This window comes from Bombus pyrosoma, linkage group LG2 (genome assembly GCF_014825855.1).
Source record: "Bombus pyrosoma isolate SC7728 linkage group LG2, ASM1482585v1, whole genome shotgun sequence".
Taxonomy (NCBI): domain Eukaryota; kingdom Metazoa; phylum Arthropoda; class Insecta; order Hymenoptera; family Apidae; genus Bombus; species Bombus pyrosoma.
In genome coordinates, this window is record NC_057771.1 from 13134119 (window position 1) to 13159204 (window position 25086).

The following is a 25086-nucleotide window of genomic DNA, read 5'->3' on the forward strand; positions in this document are numbered from 1 at the left end:
ACGAGTTGCATGGAGGCGAACCTGACCTCGCCCAACATATTCTAATGTTTTAGCAAAATTCTCCAAGATTAAAATTTATCTGTATCCTTAATTGCATTAGATACATATAAATTTCAACTGCAAAAACATTAATATGGATGACGTTCACTTGTTATTTTCTCCGATTTTAACACTGAAAACAAGGGCGAATTTTGAAACGGCTGGATAGATAATATCCTTATAAATCAAATACTATATGAAAGTGAAAAACAATCTACAAATTCAAGACCCGATAGAACATTTAGCAAGGTCCACAAACCACTCCCGATGACGGCGAGGGTTTTAAATCATAGAGGGTTGCCATTAAAAGGATTGAGGCCAGCGTAGCACGCGAGAGCACCATAATACGACGAAATTTCTCATGGCTTCTACAATAGATCGCGGCACGCGTTACGACGATGGCCATAACGGTTGATAAATGAGTAAATTCTCTGGCTTCCATTTAAGCAAAGTGTCGACCGCTGCTACGTTCGTCTTCCCTTCGTTTCCGGGCGAAAAAGATCGTCTCGTGAAAAACGTTCGCGTTATCAGTTTTATCGCAGCCAATGGTTGTATCCTGCGTGAAAAATTGTCATCTCGTTTCCTGACCGGCCGCTTCCTCCCTTTGCCTCGATTAATCGAGATTACACGAGATGTTGTACGAAAACGCCGACAAAAGAGATTGCGTGGCGATTAGAAACACCTTACTGCGAAATTATTCGGCGCGCTGTCGCTTCCGGCCCACTTTGTCGAAACGTACATGTGATTGTTAAGCAAAGAAAAATGACTTCTTCCTGGGGTCGAAGCACTCCTCTCAGAATCAGAAAGCATTTTCTCGAGCAGAAACTGACGACCGCTTCCGCGGAGAAAGAGATGCTACTTGCAGTTAGCCATGGGCGAAATAAGAGATTAAAGTACTCGAAAGTTCATCTTTATTTATAACTTCCACGGCAGTTATTTCGCTTTGGTAAAATTTAATTCAACTGACATCAATCAGCGGAATTATTAATTGAAACTTAGATCGATATTTATTAATATCTATGTTGCTACTAATTCGAAGCAATCATTACACAAAACCTTTATACAGAAAAGAAAAGCGAATTCCAAGGTGAATTTAGGAGTCGATCGACCTCCACTTAGATCAGAAAAAGTTTACCTTTCTTTGTACCTATAAAATTTAGAATTTTTGAAATTTATATCTATATTTGTTAATACTCGTATAGATACCAATTAGGAAGAATAATTACGTAAAATCTCTATAAAGAAAACTACGTAACCCGAAAACGAACTCAAGAATCAAACAACCTTCACTCCAAAAAAAAATTCAAATTTTCACCATTTCTGGTAACGAATTAACAAGCACGTAACAGAAAAAAAAATGTATGTGTTATCGCTACTCCTATCTACGAAGATCGATGCACGTGAATTTGGCGGACTATCGCGTGACTGTATGTGGCTGGAGAACAGAAGCGCGGTAACAAGATTATGCGATGCGCGTAAGTGCGGTAAGAGTTGGTTGCGTTCCAGTTTCTATGCACGCCGCGCCGCGCCGGTTCGTCGTTTCGTTTCCTCGGAGCGAAACGGGTGAGTCATCGGGTTCGTTTCCTGCTGTTGGTAGGTCCGTCATAGCGCGTTCGAGTTAACCTGACGGGATCGTGCGACGCGGGAGGGTTCGGAGGGCGGAAGAAGGGTCCCTCGGGTTAGAACCTGTGTTTCTGGGCCTTAAAAGAACCGCCCGGGATTGGACGGTTGCTAGGCACGAACCTGTTCTTTCGAAAAATCACGTGATTCATCTCGGTTCTGACTAACCTGCCTGATATTTCGCTGAATCCCTTCGATGCCTTTCGCCTTGATGAGTCAATGGTCGCAAACACCGGCCCGTTGTGTGTACACACAAACAATGCGACCTGGTGGGACTACCTGTACTCGTGGTCGATAGCCACGGTGTGTTCATAGTATTTAGATAGATTGTCACCTGTGTTTGATCCGCGATAAAGGATGGAAACGATAAACGAATTGGAAACAGACTAAGTATATTCTTCGAGGACTGAGTTACGTAAGCACGTCAAAGCTTTATTCTGTGATTGCCTTCTCTTCGATCAGTTTGCAATATCAACGAGAAGCGCATAAAGCAAATGGAAAGAGAAATTGTCTAGATCAACAAGTGTCATTAATCATTCCCAACAACCTAATAAATCTCTTTAAACAAAGTCAACACGTATGGCCCCATTTTTGGTAAAGAGCAAACACTTCGTACACATTGTAACTGCAATTCGTCGTCCAAAAGGAATTCTCGATGACAATATGCGTATGTGTGTATGTAGCTTTAAAACTCGTACGAGCCAGTTAAAGTGCGTAGAAAATCACGTAAGCGGAAAAAATACTCACATCGACTAATTAAATATAGAGGAATTCCTTGATGATGGTATCATCCCCTGATAGCGAATTTTTACTGGTTTGATAACAGGCGGCGCGCGCCGCTAGTGATCGGGGATTCTGTTTGGTTTCTTGGTGAAAATCGCAGGAGTCATCAGCCTGGTATCTGCCAATGGTGACGGAGGCGGCGAGCAGGTTACACCAGGATTGGCCAAGTAAAACGTAGCGAGACCCGAAGCAGCGTGCTGTGATTGGTGGAAAACAAGCGGAGCCACGTGTCCCGAACCCCTCCGTCACAGCCCATAAATCTCGTCGAGATTAAGCTAGCCACCGACGCGACCAACATTTTCAAAATTAGTCTTCGAGAGCTTGCTTTCGTTAAATCATCGTGTACTGAAGATCTAGTCCAGACATCACAACCTGTTGATAATCGAAACAGTCCAGCGTGTTTTGAAAATAGTCCCACTGCTCCATTTCGTGAATCTTCCATTTCGGTGAGTAAATGTATCAAAGTTGCCATTTCTCTTTTATCGATCGCGCATGATAAAGTTTACCTTTCCTCGTTCAACGTATATGACACGCAGTTTGCATCCATATAAGTAATAACCACTTTACTTAACGGGTCTCGAAAATCACGTCTACACTCGATTACCAAAAACATTCTAAGATAATGCGTTTCGAAATAGGGCGAAAAAACACTACAATACCGTTGAATAGAGTAAACATTCTAAAGTACAGAACTTAGAAAATTATACGCAGGAAATGTTCCCTGTTATTGAACGGATCTTGAATATTTGTTCGTCATCGTTGAATTGAAGGTCGAGTAAAAACACATTATCGCGGTAAAACAATGGACACGTGTAGTCATCGTAGAAAAGTTTCGTATTAGCGGTTAAACCATTGTCGCGATTCAAGGACAGCTAGCAAAATTCCGTCGAATGCACCAAATAAATATCTATGATGGAACTGCGTCATAGACCGTTAGATCGAAAAACACGCGAGACCAAATGTCTATATCAGTGTTTTAGACAAGGTCGAGGAAATTGTTATCTGACGCGTGGCTGAACATTCTTTGGGGAAGACGCACGATTATCGCCGTCGTTGCAACATTACGCGAACCGTGCATGCAACTTCGGTATACATGGCTTTATCTGAAACAGATACCGTTTTATTAGCCTGCAAGGGCAGGTTCTGAACTGCCGAGGTTATCGTTAGAGGCCGGCGTGTCCCACGATTAGCTCGTCTGATGATACTCTTTTTGTCCTGCCTAAACGAACTATATTCCTATCTATCGGACCTTGATGATACCTCATGTTCACTGGTTATCTACGATTTCCGCGCGTCTACCTGCATATTACGCCCTCACAGCTGGGAGTGCACGTCCATGCACCTGCAAGCGCACCAGGCTTACTCACTGCGCGAGCATTCGTTTGCTCTCATCCGATTCTTCTCCGCCTTTCTTCTTTTGTAGCCAATTTTTCCTTCTCATCTTCTTATTCTTCTTTTCTCCTTTCCGATTTTCTATACACGCGGAGAAGTTCAAGTGTTCTTTTTCCTTTTACGCAATTTTTAAAATAATTGTAAACATTTCGTATTGTGGTTGGAGTTTGCGGAAGGAGGAAATCGAAAGCTTCCAATGTTGGAAAGTTGCGTACGACCTTGAGCCATGTCGACGCTGCGGTTTACAGTAGCGTAATTCGACGAATACGACCTGGATTCCAATCACGATGACCGCACCACGTCCGGCATTTTTAGGAACGTTTCTGTTGCCAGTCGAAGTTTCTGAGAAGCTTGTAGGTTGGAGTAAAGTGATATGTAAACTGATCTTCCAGATGTTGATGTATCTTCTGATAACTCGCTCAATCAATTCAATTAGCAATTACTTGTTTCTTCGGTTAGATTAATCGATTCTACGGAAAATATCATCGACGAGATATTTAGGTACATAACATCTGTTTCTTCGTTTATCCTCCATATAATCTATCGCATACCAAAATTTCTATTTTCTGCGCACTTCTGAATCATTTTCACTTCTCGTACGTAGCTTTCGTCGCAATAAAACAGAAATATTACCAGCTACTGACTACACTTTTTTTTACCAGTATCAGTGTAACGTTAATCAACGTCGGTTATCTGAAAGTTTAAGGAAAGTCAGTATGGATAGCGTGGCACGCGATCGTGCTACTGACCCGCCACAATTTTAAGCGAGTCACGCTGTGTTTACGAAGATGTCGATTGGTTCCGCGGCGCGTGGCGAAAAGAACCGGTATCTTGGTGAATCGGTTCGCGATCAGAACAGCCTTTGCGAGGAAATTTCGGTCGTTTCACAATTATGACAACGATGACGACAGAGTGGTTCGATGTTTTGTTGCTACTAGCACACAAAAGGCGACAGACAATCTGGCTTTGCGGCCCCTCGTTATCGCATCCGCAAACACCCTCGCGAATTCTCCATTTCCGCTGTTCGATTTACGAATCTCGTGCAGAATAGTCACGTCCTTCACAGACATGATTGATATAATTGCTTATCGTGAAGAAAAACGATCTGCTATCAAATATCTGCTACCAACTTATATAATCGACTACGTCGAGCCAAACATTGTTCTATGCTTGTCCATGACGATTTGAAACATTTATGGGAAAATAGATAGACTGAGAAAGAAATATTTCGAATTCATATGCGCTAATTCTAATGAAATTTATCTGAGAGATAGCCGAAAGAATATTTGACGATCGTTAATGCTACAGAGGTGAAAACAATTCATAAAGCAAAAGGTTGAAATTATATGTAAATATTCTTTGAAATTTTCTTAAAAATCAAATCTTGGGAATTTGGAAGGTGTAAGAATAAAATCTTGTATCCAAAATTCAGTTTTAAATAAAGTATGGTGTAATAAGCAGATAGAAATGGCTATTAATTTTGTGAAGTAGGTGACTTTGTAATTTCTGATACTTTCTGGCGATGTTTTAAGCTAAATTATGAAGATCGGAAAAAATATATTTAACGTACTTAGTGAATATTTTAATTTCATTTTATTCTAGTGTTGCAACGAATATCGATTCGATAATGAGCAAGAAGCTAAAAATAAATGTACATTAAGATTCATTGGAATGCGATAAGGAAATTGATAAAGGTGGTCTGACAGACAGACTTTGTAGAAGGCTTGACGCCTTGGCAATTTTAATGAAACCCAATGAACAATTAGCGTGACAATTAGCTCGACGAACTAAACGTACTTTATAAAACCACAGGAAGTGAATCGATAACACAGAAAAATCACCAACGAACAATCACAAATAATATTTCATTCTCTTCCCAACATGCTAAATAATATGATAGGTCTCAAACAAAGAGCAACCAACAGCAACGATATATAACGTTATCACGATCATAATCCATCGTTTCAGATTGTTTGAACGTATCGAAAAAATCGTTCTGAAATCTTAAAAAATCCAAGGGAAATAATTTCCTCTGACATTGAGGTGTTCACTTATCGAGAAATCCCATCGCGTTACGTGTGCCCGCGTGCACGTGTCTCTGTGCTTTCGTGACTGACGTTTGTGCACTTCTCGGAACGCGGAGTTCTTTCACTTCGACTGCTCGGTACACGTTTACCGAATGGACGCTTTCAGAATTACAAAATTGCCGATATTAGTCGTGTCTTCGCACCTGCGCACTCTATAAATCCATCTCCATGCGCTCCATTTCGCTACGACATTCAACGATTTTCCACGTGTTTCTCTCGTCGTTCTATCACACTTTTCGCTGATATAAGTGAAAACGTGTATTTCTGACGCGATTTGCAAATACGTTGCTCGTTGTAGACGAAGAAGGAGGAAAACCCGAAGGGACACGTAATTGGATATCGATACCCGGTTCTTACGTTTTCGCCCATCATTCGATTATCACTCACCGGAATCTTTTGTAACTTTTAAGCAGCGATGACTATAGATGTAAGTGGGTTTTTTTCCTGATGCTTATCGAACGACCCTGTTTCGACACCGGTAGGTAAAACCGTTTTTATTGCTGTTTGGTTAAGATTTTCACACGAATCGATCTCATCTTTTCGTTCTGTTTACACGATATATTATAAAACACTCAATTTGTAAATTCGATGGAACGAACGATAATTCTTGCGACTCTGAAACGTGATGACATTGACGATGGAATGAAATTGTTAGAGTAAGCTTGAGACACGAGATTCGCTCGTGAATTACAAATAATGCACGGCCACAGTTTTCCGGCTATTGTTATTCGATTCATTTTATATCTTTTTAGTTACTGCGCTTGGTTACTGACTTTTTTATTGTGGTACGTCGCCGTAAGGTCATTACGCCGTTTTAATAATTTCTTTCCGGTCCGGCGAGTCGACATTTGCACAAAACAAGCAATAAATCTAGTTCGATGAACCGGCGGGATAGGGTGAATGCACCCGATAATCCGATAAAAAATGATAAGAAATGCAATTCGTACCATCTACGTGATAAGCTGAGTCACCTTTCGGATGTGATTCTCAATCGTGCTGCTTTTTTGTACGTTAATTCCGTGGCTTCAAGTTTTACGCGAAACTAAGTTACCTGACAACGGATGTAGATTAAATCTACATTGCATGTAGAAATCATTACAAAAGAAATTGCATATGTAATTGTTTTCATTAAAGACAACTGCAATATCAGAAATCTTGCAAAAACCCCAGTTCACATTTTCTACAATTACTTGTAAAGCTTCATCGTCGCTTTTCTTAAGTATATTTAATCCAATAAAATTCCGACTCACTTTTTCGTAAATCTTCTAACATGTTACGACAATTTCAGTACGACCTTCTAGATAAATAGAAATACTGCACGAAAGTTTAATGTTACTCTGACATAAAATATAACAATAATTAAGAGGAGAATACATTTAATAGCATGCTTAACGATTCGTTTAAGAAATGTTGAAATACGATTAAAGTAACTCTCGTCTACGATTTTTCCTGACCCTGTCCGCCTTCAATGACCTCGCTGAGAACTTTCATTCGTATCCTTGCATCGTGGCCAATTACTCGTCCAACTGGCGAGTTTTTGCCTGGCAGCCAGTATGAAAGACGCTTACTAACGTTGCTCTTACTATTAACCTCGTAAACGACAGCAGCGTGTGTATAATGGTAGAAAGGACGAAGAACGTGTTTTCGTTGTCGATCGGCGGGTATCATCACCAAAATATCATTTTTCGAGCATGACGTAGAGGAGCCTTATCGTTGAGTTACCGTAATCACGCAGAATACGTACGCCAGTTCCTTTATCTCTGTTATTTGGTTTCTGTTACGTATCGACTGATTATAACACTCGTGTGTGTAATCCTTAGATGGAATTTACTCGTGGGAGTAGCGTTGGAGAGTTATCGACAATTTTTCGAGTGCAAATGCTTGAAAGTGAAGAGTTACTATGAAGTAAAATAAATTTTCGATTGCGATTTGATGAAGTTTACCGAATTTCCATGGATTTCGCGTTTTCTCATTCTTTTGTTATTATTTGGAGAAACTTTCTACATTCAAATTATCCAGACTAGCAGTGTCTCACAACACACTAGTTTGATTATTCTATACGAAAAATTCAAGGGAAATTCAAGGTTGAATTTTAAAATGTTAAAACATAGCTGACCCAAATAACTACATCCTACTATATCATAATATCGCCGTTAAAGTTTCGAAGTTCATGGAAAATGTGACAAATCTTGCAATAAATGAATGTCCTACTTTCAAATTATTCGGATCTCAAACTTCTTTTTAAAGTCAAAATCGAAGAAATACAACAGAAATAACAGCTGGCTGATCTCTTAACACCCTTATATCGAGCGAAGATTTCTCTTTGAAAAATGAGCACCGGTGGCGTCCCTCTAAATCCCAACGAATTATCTTTGCTTCACGGCATGTTGCCAGAAGAACGAACGCTGAGAAATCTGCGACGAGCGTGATCCGCCGACAAAAGGGGATCATCGTTCGCGCTGGAAACAACGTGGTGCAGGTTCCTGGACCGGTGACCAGCGTGTCCGCCCACGCGAGGATGCCGGTCGTACTAAAAATATACAATCCAGTCGGAGCATACGGTGCTACCGGTTTTAAATCTCGCCCGCTACCGGCCAGGAACCGATTCAATGCTTTCCGTGGAAATAAAACGAAAGACCCGGGTCACACCGACGACAGAGAGCAACTTCCGAGCAGCTAAACTCGTGGATCGTTAACGTAGATCGCTATAAGGATAGTTAGACGACTATAATCGCTGAGCTAAATATCATACGATTCGATAGACGATTGCAGGTTGAGAATCACAGTGGTGTAAGGTCACTGTGAATTTTCATAATATAGTGTTCTACGTTTATTATCATAAAGAGTTAATTAAATTCTTTCAAGCAATGAAAATGTATTATGACACTAAGTTGCGACTTAATTAATTATGAAACTGAAGGGACGGTACCTTTGAAAAATAAACTATGTATTTAAATTGAGACTTCTGTTAAACAGACAGCCAATTAGAATAGTTAGACCTAATTGAAAAAGAAACGGAGTAGAAATGATCTTGCAGCGTTTAGAAGAATTCAAGATGGTTTGAGTGAAATATTATTAAAAAAATGTATTGGATAAAATTAAGGAAGAATTTGATGCTTTGGATTGAGTAAGATTGTGCAATAAACATGAGGATTATTTGAGATTTCGAACTTGAGATTTTGATAATTTGATAACTTTTTACTTACTAAGATATATATTATATAGACAAAGATAGGTAATTTAAAGTTATGACCTCTCGTTTTTGAAAAAATGTAATTTTATAGATAAATTAGCTAAGTATTGCGCAGAGCTAAAAATAATGCAGGTCCAATTGGTCAAAATAGATTAGGAGAATCGTGGTCAGTCGATAAGTGCTATCTCGTGTACATATTATATATGTCGGGTTAGCATTGGAGTTTTTGGCGTTTGACGAATTTTCACTCGAATTTGCCATCGTGGTTATGTATTCTAGTTGATCTTTATTGGTACAGACGTGACTATTACAAGAGTTAACAAGTAATAGCAGAGATCGGACAAACGAGATGTCGATGACAATGAATTTAGGTTCGATAACGAATCCACGGCCGACGGGCTAACGAATGCGATGTGATACACGATCCTGATGAGACTCAACGTACAGGTAGTACTTTTGTCAATAAACTGCACTGCAGTCCAAATGGAACTTCCCTTATATAGTCCTCTCCCCACCTTTCGGGTCGATCTTTGTTTTTAAGGAGAGCTATATAATTATTCCATACCTCTGTCAGGTACACGCCCCCCCCCCGTGAACGTGGCTACGTTCAGTGACCCGTTATGTCACCTCGAGCCCAAGCCCCATCGTCATAAACCTCGGACACCCATACTCGGATTAGAACATTACAACAATTTCTCAGTTCTATTATTTAACTGTAGCTATAATAAAAGTCTGGACTAAAGTATTGGGGGTCTTCCCCAATATTCCAAAAGAAAAGTCCCGATGTCCTTTCATCTCCGACTTATACATGTATGGTCTTCGTTCCAGCTCTGCATATAGTAGTTTCCTTCAATACTTCGTTACTTACTGATACTGTTTTACTAATCGATGAAGATAAGATAAGCTTATACTTCCTTATAAATGCGAAGAGAGGAGAGGAGACAGTTAGTAGTGATCGAAGTTACTAGAGTACAATTTGATAAAACAGTGAATCTTATCGCTTTCATGTAAGTTAGCAAAATCAATCTTTTAACTCGCTTCTTCATCATACTAAACACTACATGAAGATTAAAAAATTACTTTTACATTCAGTTCGCATTTAACTAACATACTTGGACTGTCGGGCGGTATTTGGCTGGTATCCAGAAAAAGAACCGATGAAGAAAAGGAAAGTGAAAGAAAGATCGTCAGAAACAAAACGTTAGTAGTACTATTGCTTCATGTATCTATCATTATCTTCGCTCTCGATAATGTTTCATCTTACCGTTTCACCGGGAAATCAAGTTTTCCAGCGATATAATCGTTCCCATCCTCGCTCGAACGCAAAAGGATCAAAGAAATGCTGGCAATCACGTTACGAAGGTAACTCGGTAGCCGCATCTCGAGATTACCAGCTAATTAAGATCCCAATAAAATCTAATCTACGCGCCAGTCATAAATCACCGTACGGACAGACAAACGAATGAAAGGGTTCGCGACGTGCAAAAGTAGTTCGTGGTCACGTTCTCGATCGACGTTTCGCCGATCCAGTCAATTAATATTTTTCTGCATCCGCGTAGGAAAATTTGATTAACGGTACAACCCGTGCATCTGCCTAAACTTAGATTGTGGCTAGCGTGAAATTGTTGCCTATAAACTGTAGCTGGGATTAAGGATCGATCTGTCAATATCGATGAGGCATTCTCCATCAGGATAGACCCGCTTCTCTTCTCGTCGACTCCAGTTTCTATGGTCCGTGGCAGTAATGTCATCTCTCTGTAACGCCATCCCCGATACACGAAGGACTCACCTGGCCTTTAACTGCCTCTCTCTCGTTCGTGTTCTCTCTCTTGATCTCTCTCATCTGATATCCAATGACAATGTCTCTCGGCGCCGTTCCCGCCATTAATCTATTCTCCTCTTGTGCCTTGTCGTCAACCTGCCCCGGTGAATGCAGATAATCCACGATCGTTCGTCGATTCGAGTGACTCGCTTGCTCGATCATGTTGGAATCGGTGCATCGTACTTAGGATAATGCGTGTACGTATACTTTGCCCGTTCGACGGTTTCGTTGGACTCTTTGTCTCGCGAGAACGGATTTGCAAGTCGGATCGCGAAAAATGATTATTCGGTGCCAACAAGCTATTGTGTGACTACTATGCGTAATTCTGGAAACTTGTACGGATAAAGAGTATCTTGATTTAACGTATTAATCGATCGTTTACGATAGTATTTTCCTAATGAATGTAGTAATACTTAGTTATAAATGTTTGTAATTTCGGACTTTGTTTTTGTTTCAGTTTTTTTGTAAGCCTGTCTTAGATTAAGAGATATAATCATTAACTATTCTATATTACATAGTATTAGCATTGTATAAAGCATTTAGTTGTGTCAATTTTCGATCCTGCATTTTTTTCCTTTTTTTTTTCCTTTTTTTTCTTCTTGTTTGATCCCATTGTCCCCGTGCAGAGTAATATGCCGATACTTATTTATGTGGTTTCATTGTACAGTGCGCTGGGTGTATCGTATGCATTGTGAATCAGCGCTCACAGTAGGAGCACATTGTATTCTTGTTTCTCCTCCTGTTTACCCATTCATTGGTCGCATAAAAAATTGTCGCTTAGCCAAGCATCACGGTCCCAGAGATATCTGTCGCATCTCCGCAAATTATCGCGAAATTAAGACACCGTGACGACTTTGATTTATTCATCGTTCAAAGTCGGTATTTTCACGTCCGTTTGATCTCCTGTCTTAGTTTCGATGGAAAAACTGAGTAATTATTAGGAAACGAATGGAAGCAAGAACGTATTTCATAAGTTAAATTATACAACGATGTTACTCGAGCTACTCTATCGCGATAATGCGAGTCGTTCTCGATAACTTTTCAGAGTCTATAATTCCATTTCCCGAAAACGTGAATGTATTGGTAAAACTCTATCAACTACCCCCGTGAAGTTGCTCGCAGAAACTACGCAGTTACGCTCGAGTGTCGCTCCGTCGTGTCATACGCGCCTCTACGAACCGTTCCGAAGTGCATACAACCGTGCTGCTCGTTTGTATGGGTTCCCTCTCACTCTCTCCTGTCAAGATCGCATTGCTACGTGCTACACGCTTTGCTTTGCTTTGCTATGCCTTCGCCAGCGTTTCGCGTCGGATGCTCGAAAGGAAAATCTTTTATCCTTGAGAGAACTATCGTTTTTACGATACGACTAATATACAAAACCGGAATAAAGAGAACAAAAGAAAAACGACAACGTTAGGAGAGGTTACAAACCTGGAGAAATGGCGCGCAAAATCTTCTGCCCGCGCTGCATTCGCTGACTCTTTCGTTTCAGTGCACCGTATCGATGTTTCGTCGACGCGTAAAACACGGGACATCATGCCACGCTCGGTTTCGAAAGTTTTGATTTTCCTTCCATCTTTTTTACCCTACTTGACCCTAACCGGTAAATTTACAACGCTACGGACTACGCGCAACCACACGATCACACATTCACAACGTTCACACGCACACAACCCCACTAGCGACTGTTCTTTTCTCCCTTTCCTCGCATCGTTCGAGTCCGGATGCGCGCGCATCGTTCCCCCACTACTGGAGCAACCGGCCGCGCGAGGCAGACGGAGTGGGGTAAATCGGTTGCCGCCGCGAGGCAGAACGTGCGGGCCGAGTGGCTGAAACGAAAGCACAGAATCATTACCACGCTAGATCTCGAGGAGTGTAGACGTGTTTCTCGTTACCTAAGCTCAGTCGAGAGTTCTCGTGTCGCATTACTTTCTCTCTTGCACTTTTGCTACGTACACACGTGTGATAGTCGCGTCAAAGAGGACAGTCGCGAGACGCAACGTGTTATATAGCATCGATCGTGTGCGTGTGTGGGAATCGAAGAAACGGACGAAAGAAGTCAATTTTCTCTGTTCTATTCCCTCTCGCGCGGATATTTCGCTTGTGCTCGGTGTAAGAGGAAAGCAAATTGACGCTTTTGCCAATAGACTCAGTCAGTGCATCGTGTGTCGTACATTTGACCGGAGGACATTGAACTTTGTGCCATCGTTCCACGAAACGTTTTCGAACTGTCATCCATCCGTGCCTCTCTGTGGAGATCGTCGGACGTGCGAACGCGCCCCCATCTATCTCGAACTTCGATATTCCAGTGAATCTCGACCGTCCGTGAAACGGAGTTCGATAATCGATTGAGTTCAACGGCGGACAGATCCCACTCATGGAAAGTGATCCATTCGAGGATCCACCTTATAGGCGTTGCAGGCGACGTGATTAAGACACGCGCGTCGGATACAGAAAGAAATCAGACTAATCACACGCATAGTCGATCGTGTACTTATTCATTTGCTCGATCGCCGTAAATCCTCGGATCACGATTTTCGTCAACTGGTTGGCGCGTTGCGTTCTTCTCTGGCCACGTGCGTTTTCTCTACAGACAATCAGTGACGACGATAGAGACCTTCGTAACCGCGGCGACGAACATTGAGCGTGCGCCGTCGAAGCCCGAAGGCACGTGTGTCGCCACGAAAATACCTTTTGTGTTGAACTCGGAAAAATTCGTGCTTGCGATCCCCTTTGACTCTTAAACTGTCGATATTTTTTCGATTTAACGGCGATTCTGTGCCTGCGGGGAAAATAGAGTAGCGTAAAACAGAATCGAGAGAGAAATTTCAAAAAGTGGTAGTGTTTGATCCACTGACATTGGTTCGATTGCAGTGCCGAGACGAGAAGAGAGCAGCAGAGTATTCAAGATCTGAAAATCGTAGTGCACCTGCCACGATCGAGAAATGGCCATCCCATTCTTATTGCCGTCCGAGGACGAAGCGGAGGTCCAGGGACAGGAGCTGGAGCAACTGATGCTCGCTCTGTACGCCGCTCTGCAACAGGTCCTCCGAAACAGGAACGACCAGCATCCGTCACGAAATCGTGAGTTGAACGATTTATTAAAATTGGTTTGCACCTTTCTCAAGATTTTCCTACGCGTTCTTGTACAAATGTCGAACTATCCAGCGCAATGAACAACATGTTGCGTTTATGGGGTCAACTTTAGTTTATATTTTGATAGAAAGGAACGAACAATCGACTACCGTACTTTACGTGGTCATGTGGCTCGTTGACACGTGCTATGGCCGCATCTTTCTTGTTCCTTCCACTTGGTCCCGGTCTCATGGCTAGGATGTATCCATTTATCTATTGGATAGATCCAGTCTTACCACGATATCCTTCCGACGGCTTTTCAGAAAGATGCATTCGAAGACCATTTCGAAGGGTGACCAAATAGAGGCAATTGCATGAGAAAATGACAATACCGTCCACGAGACGTTTTCCGATCGTCCACGGGGACTGGTGGATCTAGTCGAGAAAATATAAAAAGAAATGTAGACACTCGAAAAAAGTTAAGCAAAATGCAAAAAAATATTAAAATGCTTAACGTAATTATTGTTACGTAGATCAATTTTAAAAGTTATTCGCAATATTGCAACTATTGCTGCGACGCGAAGGATTTATGAATTCAGTCATTGTTGTTTTTTGAACGGATGCTGTGAATTTTTGATACCTATATATGACATATATGACACAAATGATCTTTATCTGACATTGTATAATTGATCTTTGTTTTTTTCTTTGTAACTATTTTTTTTTTTTTACCTTATTTATTTATGTATTTATTTATTGAAAAATGTATGTTTCCTTTTCCTTACATTATCGACGATTTTGTAAACACCAATTGAAAATTGTTACTTTTTAATAAACTCTGAATACGTTGAGATTTATAATACGTGCGACGCAATTAATTTCCACTTCTCACACGCTGCAGCCGCAGGTATATACACTCGAGAGTAGGACAGCACGCTGCATATCCGCTAGAAATGCAACACGTGGTTGTCGCGCGGTACAACGCGGATAACTTTCGAGTGGAACAACGCGACTCTGCAGCCAATTTCCTTTTCAAACCTGAAAGATACTTTTAGAATCATGTTTTTCATCGAGTTCCTATAAAAAAATCATAGATCATTCAAAAATTCACGCTTCATATTCATTTCACACACGAAGTTATCCGAAATGGTTTTCTTTGAATATTTTATACATAAGTAGGAGCATGAGTATGTCACCGATTTCCAATGTTAATTTTTTCATTGATCTTCAGGGAAAAGAGAGAAAGTGGGTTATGTGGGCGTTTAGTAAAATATTTCGCTGGTTGTAACTTCTGATTGCAACAAGATATCTATTTTCGAGTTGCGACAAAAAAATCACAAAAAGTCAAGTTTTTCAATGATATATATCTTTGTTCATTATTTTAGGTATTGTACGTTCCCTAAAACACGCACTGATCAATCTGCAATTCCCGTTCTGTTATCTGTCATTGACAGCACCAAGACATAGAATTAAATAGTCTGTTTCAATATACATAGAATTAATAACAGTAAAAATCGAATATAATTTCCGTGCACATTATACTATGATAGTTTGCTTTTACTAAAGATTAAGCGTCAAATATATAAATTACAGTTTCCGAGGTTCGATATATAAATTCTCTGCCAACAAAGAATTACTTCTTAATCAATTTCCAGATGTAAGAAAACGATTAATCGCTATTGAAGGCGCAACAAATTCGTCAAAATTAAGGCGTAGGATATGGGGAAGTTTGCTTTGTATTATTTAGTAGGACTCACGACGCACGCGAACGTTCGTAAAGTCACGGAGCGATCGTCGTTTCGTCCAGGTCGTTGACTCGCGTCGGCTGTTGCACGATTTGTCGAAAATTCTGATACATTTGACAGCGGTCGTTGTCCCATGAGTCAGCGTCGAAAAATTTCGGTCCATCGCGATGGTTGCGAGATATCCCGACACCTTTTGCCGTGATTTCGCGGACGTTCGAGAGAAAAAGGACACGTAGGTTGTGAAACGCGCGTGTCATCGCGTGATTTACATTTGCCCGTCCTTTCGCGTGATTAATTTGATTTCAGTTTCAATGTCTTCTTAGGTCCTTGATCCTTAATGCTCTGACGCTTTTTCCCAGAATTTCTAGTAATTTATATTTGTTGTTACATTTGCGCTCGCTTTAAATAACATTGTTCAGTAGTGTTTTCTTTACTTGGAACTAATTACAACTAACGAAAGCAATGGCGTTATTCAATAAGACGATTGTAGATTCATGATTTTTATTTGTTCAAGTAGAATGATTAGAATATAACATGATAAAGATAACTAAAAAATGCCATCCTTGTTGCCTCATGAATTTTAGCTGCGTGTATCGCGATTGACTCTTTGCACTTCGACCATTTTTATTATATGATCGATCAATAAATTTTAGTATACATTTTGCAGCGAAACTTTTTGAAACCAGAAGCTTAGTTTCGGAAAGAAAACTTCCCTTCTCTGTCGTTTCATCGATGTTAATAAAATCAAATAAAAATTGCCTCAATATCATTGGTTGTAACATCAATAGTGTAAAAAGGGTTAAACTTGTGGAAGGAAACTTTCAAACTTCAATCATCCTAATCACGATTCTCATACTCACCATCATGTGCACTTGCTTTCAACTTTGTCCATTAGTTTCTTAACTGTCTCTTCTCGATGCAATCCTTCTTCATTGTAACAATAACCACGGAAATTTTGCTGGAACATACCACGCAAAAGACTGGCGCAAAGAGAAAACAGAAGATAAGAAGAGAGAGAGAAGGAGAGGAGCGAACCAGAGGCGTAAATTGCGGTAACTTATATTCGGCGCATAATGAAACGCGGCTTTACGAGGGTGCAGCGAGCGAAAGGGGGCGAGTATAACAGATGTAGCGTGGGTGTAGAGGCGAGAGTATGGCAGACGATGTCCGGCCATGACCCTGCACCGCTGCTCGAGCCTCCTTTACGGCGAAAGAGACGGCGCGGTCGCTCGGATCGACAGGAGAGTAGGAGGAAAGAGACAGAGAGGAGGAGCGAGGAGAAAAGACCGATGGTCAGGCACACACCGGAGTAAAACGCGCCATAAAACGCGATGCAACGGCTCGTTCCCCGAATCTCGGATGTCGATCGTCCACCAGAGATTGCAGTATCGAACCGTGAACCGTGCCGCGACGATTGCTCGACGAGTGCCTCGATATCGTATCTTACACGCTTTCAAATAGTACGTATGTATATGGTGTATGGTCAATGAAGAAGTTCATCAACCATGAAATAATTTTTATGATAAATTTTGAGGTGATTTTCTGAGTAATTTAATGGAAATTTGTTGAACTTTGAAGGATATTTACGATTAAGTAGTCTTATGAAATTTGTTTTTCTTCCTCTCTTTTTCTTTTCGTTTTAATACTACACAGTAGATGTTTTACGGATTATTTATTGATTGTTCGCTTTGAAGTAGTGTTAATAGCTATAAATGCAGTTTTATTCAGAGAGCAAAAAGAGCGACGTCAGACTGCCAATTATTTGAGACAGACTTTAGTTTCAAATTAATTCAGAATTAGTTGCGTAGCGACCGTAATTTTATAAACCACCTATAAAATGCTTATGATCGAGGGTCAATGCACCCTGCTCGCTCGAAATGCGCGATTAACCGCGAGGAAACGTCGTCAGATAGCATTCTGAATCCATTTTGCCGCAGTTTCACGGCAATACGTCGCTAACGAGCCTTTGATCTCGCCGAGCAGCGCATGGAAGTGTCCCGAAAGAAACCACAAATTGCATCCGGCCGTTGCAAGTGTGTTACTATTGTTTTGGAGTGACGCAACATTCCTTGAAAATATCACGCTCCTCAAAACAATGTACGTATGTATTTTTCCAGTAATCACGAATCTTCCCCACTGATTTAAGAAAATTGTTTTCCTTCTGTCGATCCCCGAAAGATAATATTATACGTAATATCAACCCTCTCGGACTCGATAAAGACATTCTATACCACCAAAAGCCAAAGGAAAGTTAGACGGAAATTGACAAGAATCCTTGTTAGAAAAATTGAATTACGCGTCTGTTCATTATTTTTCAAACGAAAATAGGTGGCGTACGGTGTATGTGCGAGGGTCAATAACCATAGTTTGCCAGCGTGGTTTCGAGAGAAGATGCAGAATCTGGCGGACCGCGAGCGCGCCGTTGCATCGAGTCGGGGTTGGTTATTTATAGAAACAGCTGTGGCCAGCCCCGTTCCGAGTCTTCTCCCGTGACATTTGCAGAAAACTTCCACCTCGTCATCGTGCTCGCGTAAACGCGACCACGGTAATAACGATTACGCCGCGTTACCCGATCACGCTGGCTTCTTTTTTCTTCCGCCTATCCGTTTTCACTCTCGTTCTCGGCGATTCGTTTTGCCTGTCTTATTGTTGTCGACGTTACGTTTCAACGTTACGGATAACCCCTTCGCCAATGTTTTCACTGCGAACCATGACGCCCGCGCCCCTTTCCCATCGCGCCAACCGATAAGAGAATCGAACTGTCCATGCCCCGCGATTCCGCTCTAATCGGAGGCGTTTAATTTCTCGGTAAGAGAAAGATCGGATATCGTCCGTAAAACGATAACCCTTCGACACTGAACTTCGTATTATGTTACATTGTCGTAAAGCCTGCGCTCGTATCGGTGCACTGAATTTCACAGTGAACTCGCCGTCCTCCCGGAAGACCAGTAGAATTGCCCTTTTCTTTTTAAACTGCAAATTTGCTCCTTTTTCTAAATTTTATATATTAACGTATTTATGATGGGTAACTTTATACAATTAATTTGAAATGTTCGATTTTGAATACGTAATAATTGATCATTGAAATTGATGTAAGATTGTTCTGCCTCTCTTAGAGACAACTGACAATTATCGGTAATTATCGATATTTTATCCACATCACCGATTTCGCTAATTTTTTGAATATGTTGTCGGAGACATGATTCTGAACAACTTTTTCCTATACATATAACCGCCACTCGGCCTTAGTTTCCAAGATATACGCAAAAACCTGTTGGTACCAGTACAGTGAATTCTGCGTATAATTGTACGTCCGTGGCAGCGTATGCGTCAAGCTTGCCTGGTCTTATTTCAGCCATAAACAGATATAGTCCATATGTTAGCAATTAATGTTTTAATGTCTTAAATTGCATGGAAGAATTCTGAGAAATTGATGCGCCAAAATTTAGACCATTACATTACTTATATGGATACAAAATTCCTTTATCTTTTTCTACGCTTCCTTTAAAAGAATTTTTCGATTAGATGATACTCGAAAAAGCTATGCGAGTCGAATTCTGATAGTAATTCTTATCGATCGTTGCATTCTGAATTTATTTCATCACGGTTTTCCCAGCGGAAATCCCGAAGACGATCGATGCGGAACACGAAGAACGAAAGCACCGACCATAGTCTATAGACTTGATGAAATATTGAAAGAAATTCGTCATTGACGATCGTCCGGTCCTCGATGGCCGTCTCCTTCCATTCATCCAACGAGCCTGGCGTTATTGGCGGAACCCTTAAAATATTCATCGTACCAGTACCTTCCTTCTTTTTTTCTCTTTCTTTTTCCTTCTTTTTTCGTGGTCGTCTCGTTGATAGTTCGTTACCGTCACCGGTGAGTCGCGTTTTATCTTCACGTCAGCAGAACAATGCCGTATCTTCCTTATCTATCCGTCAGAACCAGGTTTATTGAATTTTCTCACTTATCTCTGGCCTTTTTCGCTTCGATAGAAGCGAAACATTCACAAGATTCTGGTTGACGCTTCAGTCCACGAAAGAGGGTTAGCTTTAGATGAATCAGATCAACACCGCGTAAGTATAATTCCTGGCGAGGTTCCCGTTCTGCTCTACGCAATTCTCCTGGAAACATGTTTATTAATGCACATGTTTATTAATGGAAATTCCGTTACTTCCGGAAGTTAATTTGCACAATATGAATCGTAGTAGATTGCGGATAATTCATTTCCTAATATCTTTCAAAATCTTTATCATATACAATTGCAATGTTCCGTAGTTTCGTCGTAGAATCCTTAGAAGATTTCTAGGAAATTGAATTCCAAGTATTATAACATTTTTCAGAGTCATAGTTTAGGGTTCAACAGAATTGTACATGCAACGCAATTTTAAACCTATACACATGTTCTCAAATATCTAAATTTAAAAATTCAGAGAGTAATCATAAATAGAACTTGCTACGAAAATCCTAATTCCACGAATACTTTAGTAAAACTTCTACTTCTTTTATTTTCATAAAACCACTAAAATGTACTCAATCAGTCGTTATCCAGATTTAATTAACGTCTAACCGATGCAAGTGTACAGCAATATCTGTCACAATATTTTTCTCCAAAACAAACATCGAAACGATGTTTTTCGCATGACGGATTGTTTTCGACTTAACAAGCTAGTTGCCCGTGGTTCCGACCAATTAACGTTCTTCTTGCCAGGTCGATTCTTATCCGCGGCGTCGCGTCGCGTCGTTTTTAATTAAAACTCTAATTGTACCGCTCGCCGCGTGCTTTTCACGGATTTCGGAGGTCGTTCGCGCGAGCTGGCCCCGTGGAATCATTAATATTCATTGAGACGAAGCGGTGAGCGTACTCCTGTCTTCTCCCCGCTCTTTTACTGTTATACATTTTTACGCTCCCCTGAGCGTATTCTTCGTAGGCGGCTCGAGCACGCGTCTCCAGCCGTACATGAAATTCGGCTGATTTTATCTGCCCGGCAACCCTTTTCCTTCGATTACCTCAACCCTTCGTGGTACGGTTTCGCTTATCGCGGCTCGTCATCGTGATTTTATCGAGCGTGAAGATCTACCGCTGTTTTTCCTCACGAGCTCCTCCAAAATACATCCTGATTATAGCAATCTCTAAACAAAGTGTACTTTTAATTTTTTTCAAGTGATTTCCGTTATTTGGTCGCTTTCAAGTCGTTTGTTGAAAGTTCTCTTCTTTTGCTTAAAAGAGAGAGAAAGTTTTCTAAAGTTTCATCTCGGTTGATGAATATTGCTTTCATTATCACGATGTGAATATTCATGGGAAATATTCAAATGATAATATCGATACTGTTTATATGGCTGCGTCGAAAGAAGCGAAGTATATACTGAAACCAACTGAACCGAACTGTGAATATGCGTTCCACGCAGACAGCCAAAGCTCGCAAAACCAGTTCTTTGTTTCTCTCGATGGAAGTTGCGACTGTTCACTTATAAAACTTATCGATAATACCTCCAACATTGTAGAGGCGCATAAAATATATTGGAAACCGACGTATTAAGCGAAGCGGAGAATTTTTTAAGTACATTACAGCGATAGAATATTCTATTGAATTGAATATTTTCTAATCAGAGAATATATTTTATCGTATGCATAATTCCGCAGCTTAAGACTATTCCATGTTCGTGGAATCTCGAGTTCCATCTGCTTAGTGGTATCGGTTTCCGCTTGATTCTCGGTCGATTATTGGCCGCGATGCAACAGGAAGAAAGAAACAAAGAGAGAGGCTTGATTCGCTTGTAATTATAATCATCGAATAACGGTGGCAACACGTGACCAAGTTGCAGTGGCGATTCGCCAGCTAACGATATAATCAGCAATGTGCAGCTTCTTAGTGATTATACCGCAAACGGAAGCTATGCATCGCTTTGTCGTTGCCCGCTACAAGTAGAGCTATTGGATCGAGCGTATAACTTCTAGTCGCAGATCTACAGTGCTGCGAAGAATATTTCCACGTACTTTTCGATGAAATGTTCTTTGATCAGTTCTATTCTTCATCTTCATAATATTCCTTTTTTGTTATATAAAATATAATTTGTATAAAAGTACTACTAAATAATACGAAATTTGCTATACTTAATTATTACGACATGTAAACGGTGTGCAAATAATTTCGCATCTACTAGAGGCACGTACCTTTCGGCAGGGACCTTTTTGAAAATATCCCTTCCTCCAACATATTCACTTTCGCATGCAGCAAATCAAAACATTCGAATTAACCGAAATGCTGGGAACTTAAAATAGATTCACGAATTTTCTATTCTCTGTTTCACCAGAATTTCCTCATCATCCATACATTGTAGGTCGAGCGCAGAGACATTGCAAGCAATCAACTATGAACCTCGATTAATTCCACCGACAACGAAATCGCGAGTCACGTAGTCAATAAGAGTGTAATCAATCGGTCGAGCGAGCCTCGGAACGTTTCCTCGATACGACTTCTGCACCGCAGAATCCGATCGGGCTTCGTGCTCGCGAACCGGTGGACAGAATTTATTGGGTAATCAGATAGTCGTAGGAAATCGATGGCCGGCCGCGTCGTGGCGCAACCTTGTTCCCTCATTTTTACAATTTTCTCATTGCCCGTATCGCGATAACGTATCTACCGTAGCCGTTTCCATGCCGGGCAATCGCGTTGGTACAACGCGAGTACGAGATCTTGCCTCGTCGAAGGGAATTACTCGAAACGGCGAAAGATCGTTCGATTCTCAGGTGAAAAAAATGGAGCACGCCGCGAATCGATTGTCCACTGCTGGTGTAGCGTGGTGGGGAACATTTATATCGGAGTTGGAGGTTTTACGAGATTTCCGCGAAGCGTTCGAAAGTCAAGCGAAGTAAAGTTTCAAATAAGACGCAGAATCCGCTGCTTTTGTACGGTACGTTCACCATGCTGCGATTTAAGGAACGTTACTTGAACGATCGTCCACATCCTGGAGAAATCATCGCGTATTTACGACTTCAGTTCTCTCGAATAGGCCCGACGATATTTTCTATTACAGAACCAGAAATGTCGTGCACGCGTAAGTTTGGTTGGATGGTTCGACTTTTCTTCGTGATGACTCATTTGTGGTTTTACGTTTTATTCTATTAAACTGACAATAACATTTAATATGTGTCTGGAGTATACATATGTATATCTTGAAATTTTATCGACCTCCTTTATAAATGAAAATCATATGGAGAAATATAATCCATGTTTCCTACCTTTAACGAGGAAACCACTTTAAAATTCAATCTATGCCGTTAATTAATTTTGTATTAACGACTTTAACTATGTTTTATTTACATTTTGACGACAGAACAACTACACCAAACAATTATACATTGTAATGTATAAGCATTGAGAATGGCATGCTTCTTTAGACGTATCGTAGAGATAATTGCAGAAATCGATTAAAGAATCTTGTCTGTCATTTCTTGAAAATGCACCCTTTTAAACACTGAGTGATATTTAAACTTAGAAGATCGACGTAAATAGACCGATCTCGTATTTCCACCTGCGCCCCATATGTATGCATCAACCGAACGTACTTAACAGTGACTCCATGGAAACTCCAAGACCGACTACCAAATCGCGTAAAAATTAATTTCCATTACAGCCTCAACGGGAGGTTCTGACGAAAGGAGCAACCGATCATTGGAACGACGCAGTTCGACTGTTCCGTCTCATTGTCTCTGAAAAGCCGCAAAAGCGTGACACGATAAAAACTGAGCGCGCGTTCGTCCGTATACGCTCGACACCGCTCGCGATTCGCGAGTGTTTCCACGCGCGAGTCGTCGTCGCGCGCGCACGCGTCTCATTGGTGTGTATCGTGGCTGCAGCGGCCTTGAGAGGGGTTCTTTGTGCAGTTGAGCGTTCACCACTGCTCACGTATGCTGTCAGGCACACGTACACTCGCACCTACGCACACATAGGTGCGGGAGATCGCGCTCGCGCTGCTAGGGTTGACGTTACACGTATACTGTAACAAGTTGCGTTGCACTTACGCGTACAAAGGGCGCTCCATGTGAGTCACGTGCTCGCATATGCTGCCAGCATTCAATCTGCTCCCACTCTTCGCCCTTTTTTCGTCTCTCTTTCTGCCTCTTTGACATAACGCGTGTACATAATGTACATTGTCTCTCGCGTGTTCCCGCTGGTCCGTGTACACTCGAAATTTCCCCCTCGTTCCGCCACTTTTCTCTTTTTTTCCCTTCTTGTTCCTGTTTTTGCTTTCTCGAGTTCCCTTTTTTTCCACCGCGTATTATCTCCACCGCTCTATCTCTTCGTGGAACTTCTTTTTTTTTCTAGCCGTACATTCCTTGCTTCGTCTCGTCAACTCCGTTTTTTTGTCTAAACGTCTTTCCCCCCTCCTCGTTGGCTCACGATCCTCCTCCTCCTTGTCCCAACCTTCTTGTTCTTTATATACTCGTTTCACGTCCCCTCTATGTACGACCATTCTCCTCTCGAGTCTTTTTCGTCGGTTCCAACCCGACGTCCCCGCCCTCGAACCGCGTGTGCACGTCCTCTCTGATGCACGCGGATCCAATGTCCGCGCGCGAGACCGCGAACGCAGCGTGCATGCGGGTGTTGGCCACGTGCGCGCTGCACTTTTTGCCCCGAACGCTTTTATGGGACGCGCGAGCCGTGCTCTTCTCGTTGCCCCTTTAGTTGCTCCGCTCACGAAGACGAGTTCTTTCGACCGCATCGCGAAGAACTGGCTTATCGAGAACTCAAGTTACCGACAAACTTTTAATATCTTGCCATTGTATTATGTACCGTGGAAACAAGAGAAAAGCGAATGAAATCTTAACGCGAGTAAAAGCGGGTTGCCTTGAATCTCACAGGAAATCGCGCGAAAATTGCACGGCTGTAAGAGGTCGAATATAGTCGAACTTCTCCGGGGCATAAATTAGAATTAGGTTGGCCGTTTGTCATGCTGAAGGCGGTCGTAAATCGCGAGCTGACAGAATCCGTGCTAATAATCATTCGCGTGCATTGATAATTACAACAGATCGTTACATAAATCGGTTTTGGAATAGGTTGGCGTTCACACCAGGTTCGTGTTCCATCCAATATACATATTGGCATGTGTGTGTAGTGACATTTTACGAGGAAAATCGCAAGGTAGAAAGCGAAGCGAGACCGTCGATACGTTCGGATAAGCGCAGCGGTTGTTTTGCAAGCAGTGAAAAGTCTGTCGTTTGCTAGAGATTTCGCGATCGAGCAGTTCGATGCGAGTAGGCGACGATGTGTGGCCGATGCGCGCGCGTACGGGTTGCACAAGCGAAAGAGAGTCTCAGGAGAGTG

General features: G+C 41.5%; 2 protein-coding genes across 17 annotated transcripts in view; one reads left to right on the top strand and one right to left on the bottom strand.

Moving 5' to 3' along the window:
* Positions 1 to 12617, bottom strand: part of LOC122575527 — a 259427-nt gene extending 246810 nt beyond the window's left edge. For all 10 annotated transcript variants that reach the window (XR_006319458.1, XR_006319459.1, XR_006319457.1 and 7 more), the window contains exon 1: positions 12368 to 12617. Coding sequence is in view for 3 of the 10 variants with exons in the window: in XM_043744595.1 (XP_043600530.1) it covers positions 12368 to 12407 (40 nt within the window). In the remaining 7 variants the exon portion in view is untranslated. The remainder of the gene's footprint in view (positions 1 to 12367) is intronic.
* The window catches only part of LOC122575485, a 195951-nt gene continuing 173281 nt past the window's right edge, over positions 2417 to 25086 (top strand). For 2 of the 7 annotated variants that reach the window (XM_043744540.1, XM_043744531.1), the window contains exon 1: positions 12775 to 14020. In XM_043744540.1, coding sequence (XP_043600475.1) covers positions 13882 to 14020 — 139 coding nt within the window. In that variant the 5' untranslated portion in view covers positions 12775 to 13881. Of the gene's footprint in view, positions 2889 to 9394; positions 10122 to 10169; positions 10315 to 12771; positions 14021 to 25086 lie in introns of those variants that run through there. The other 5 variants (XM_043744543.1, XM_043744506.1, XM_043744515.1 and 2 more) reach the window with 5 other exon arrangements.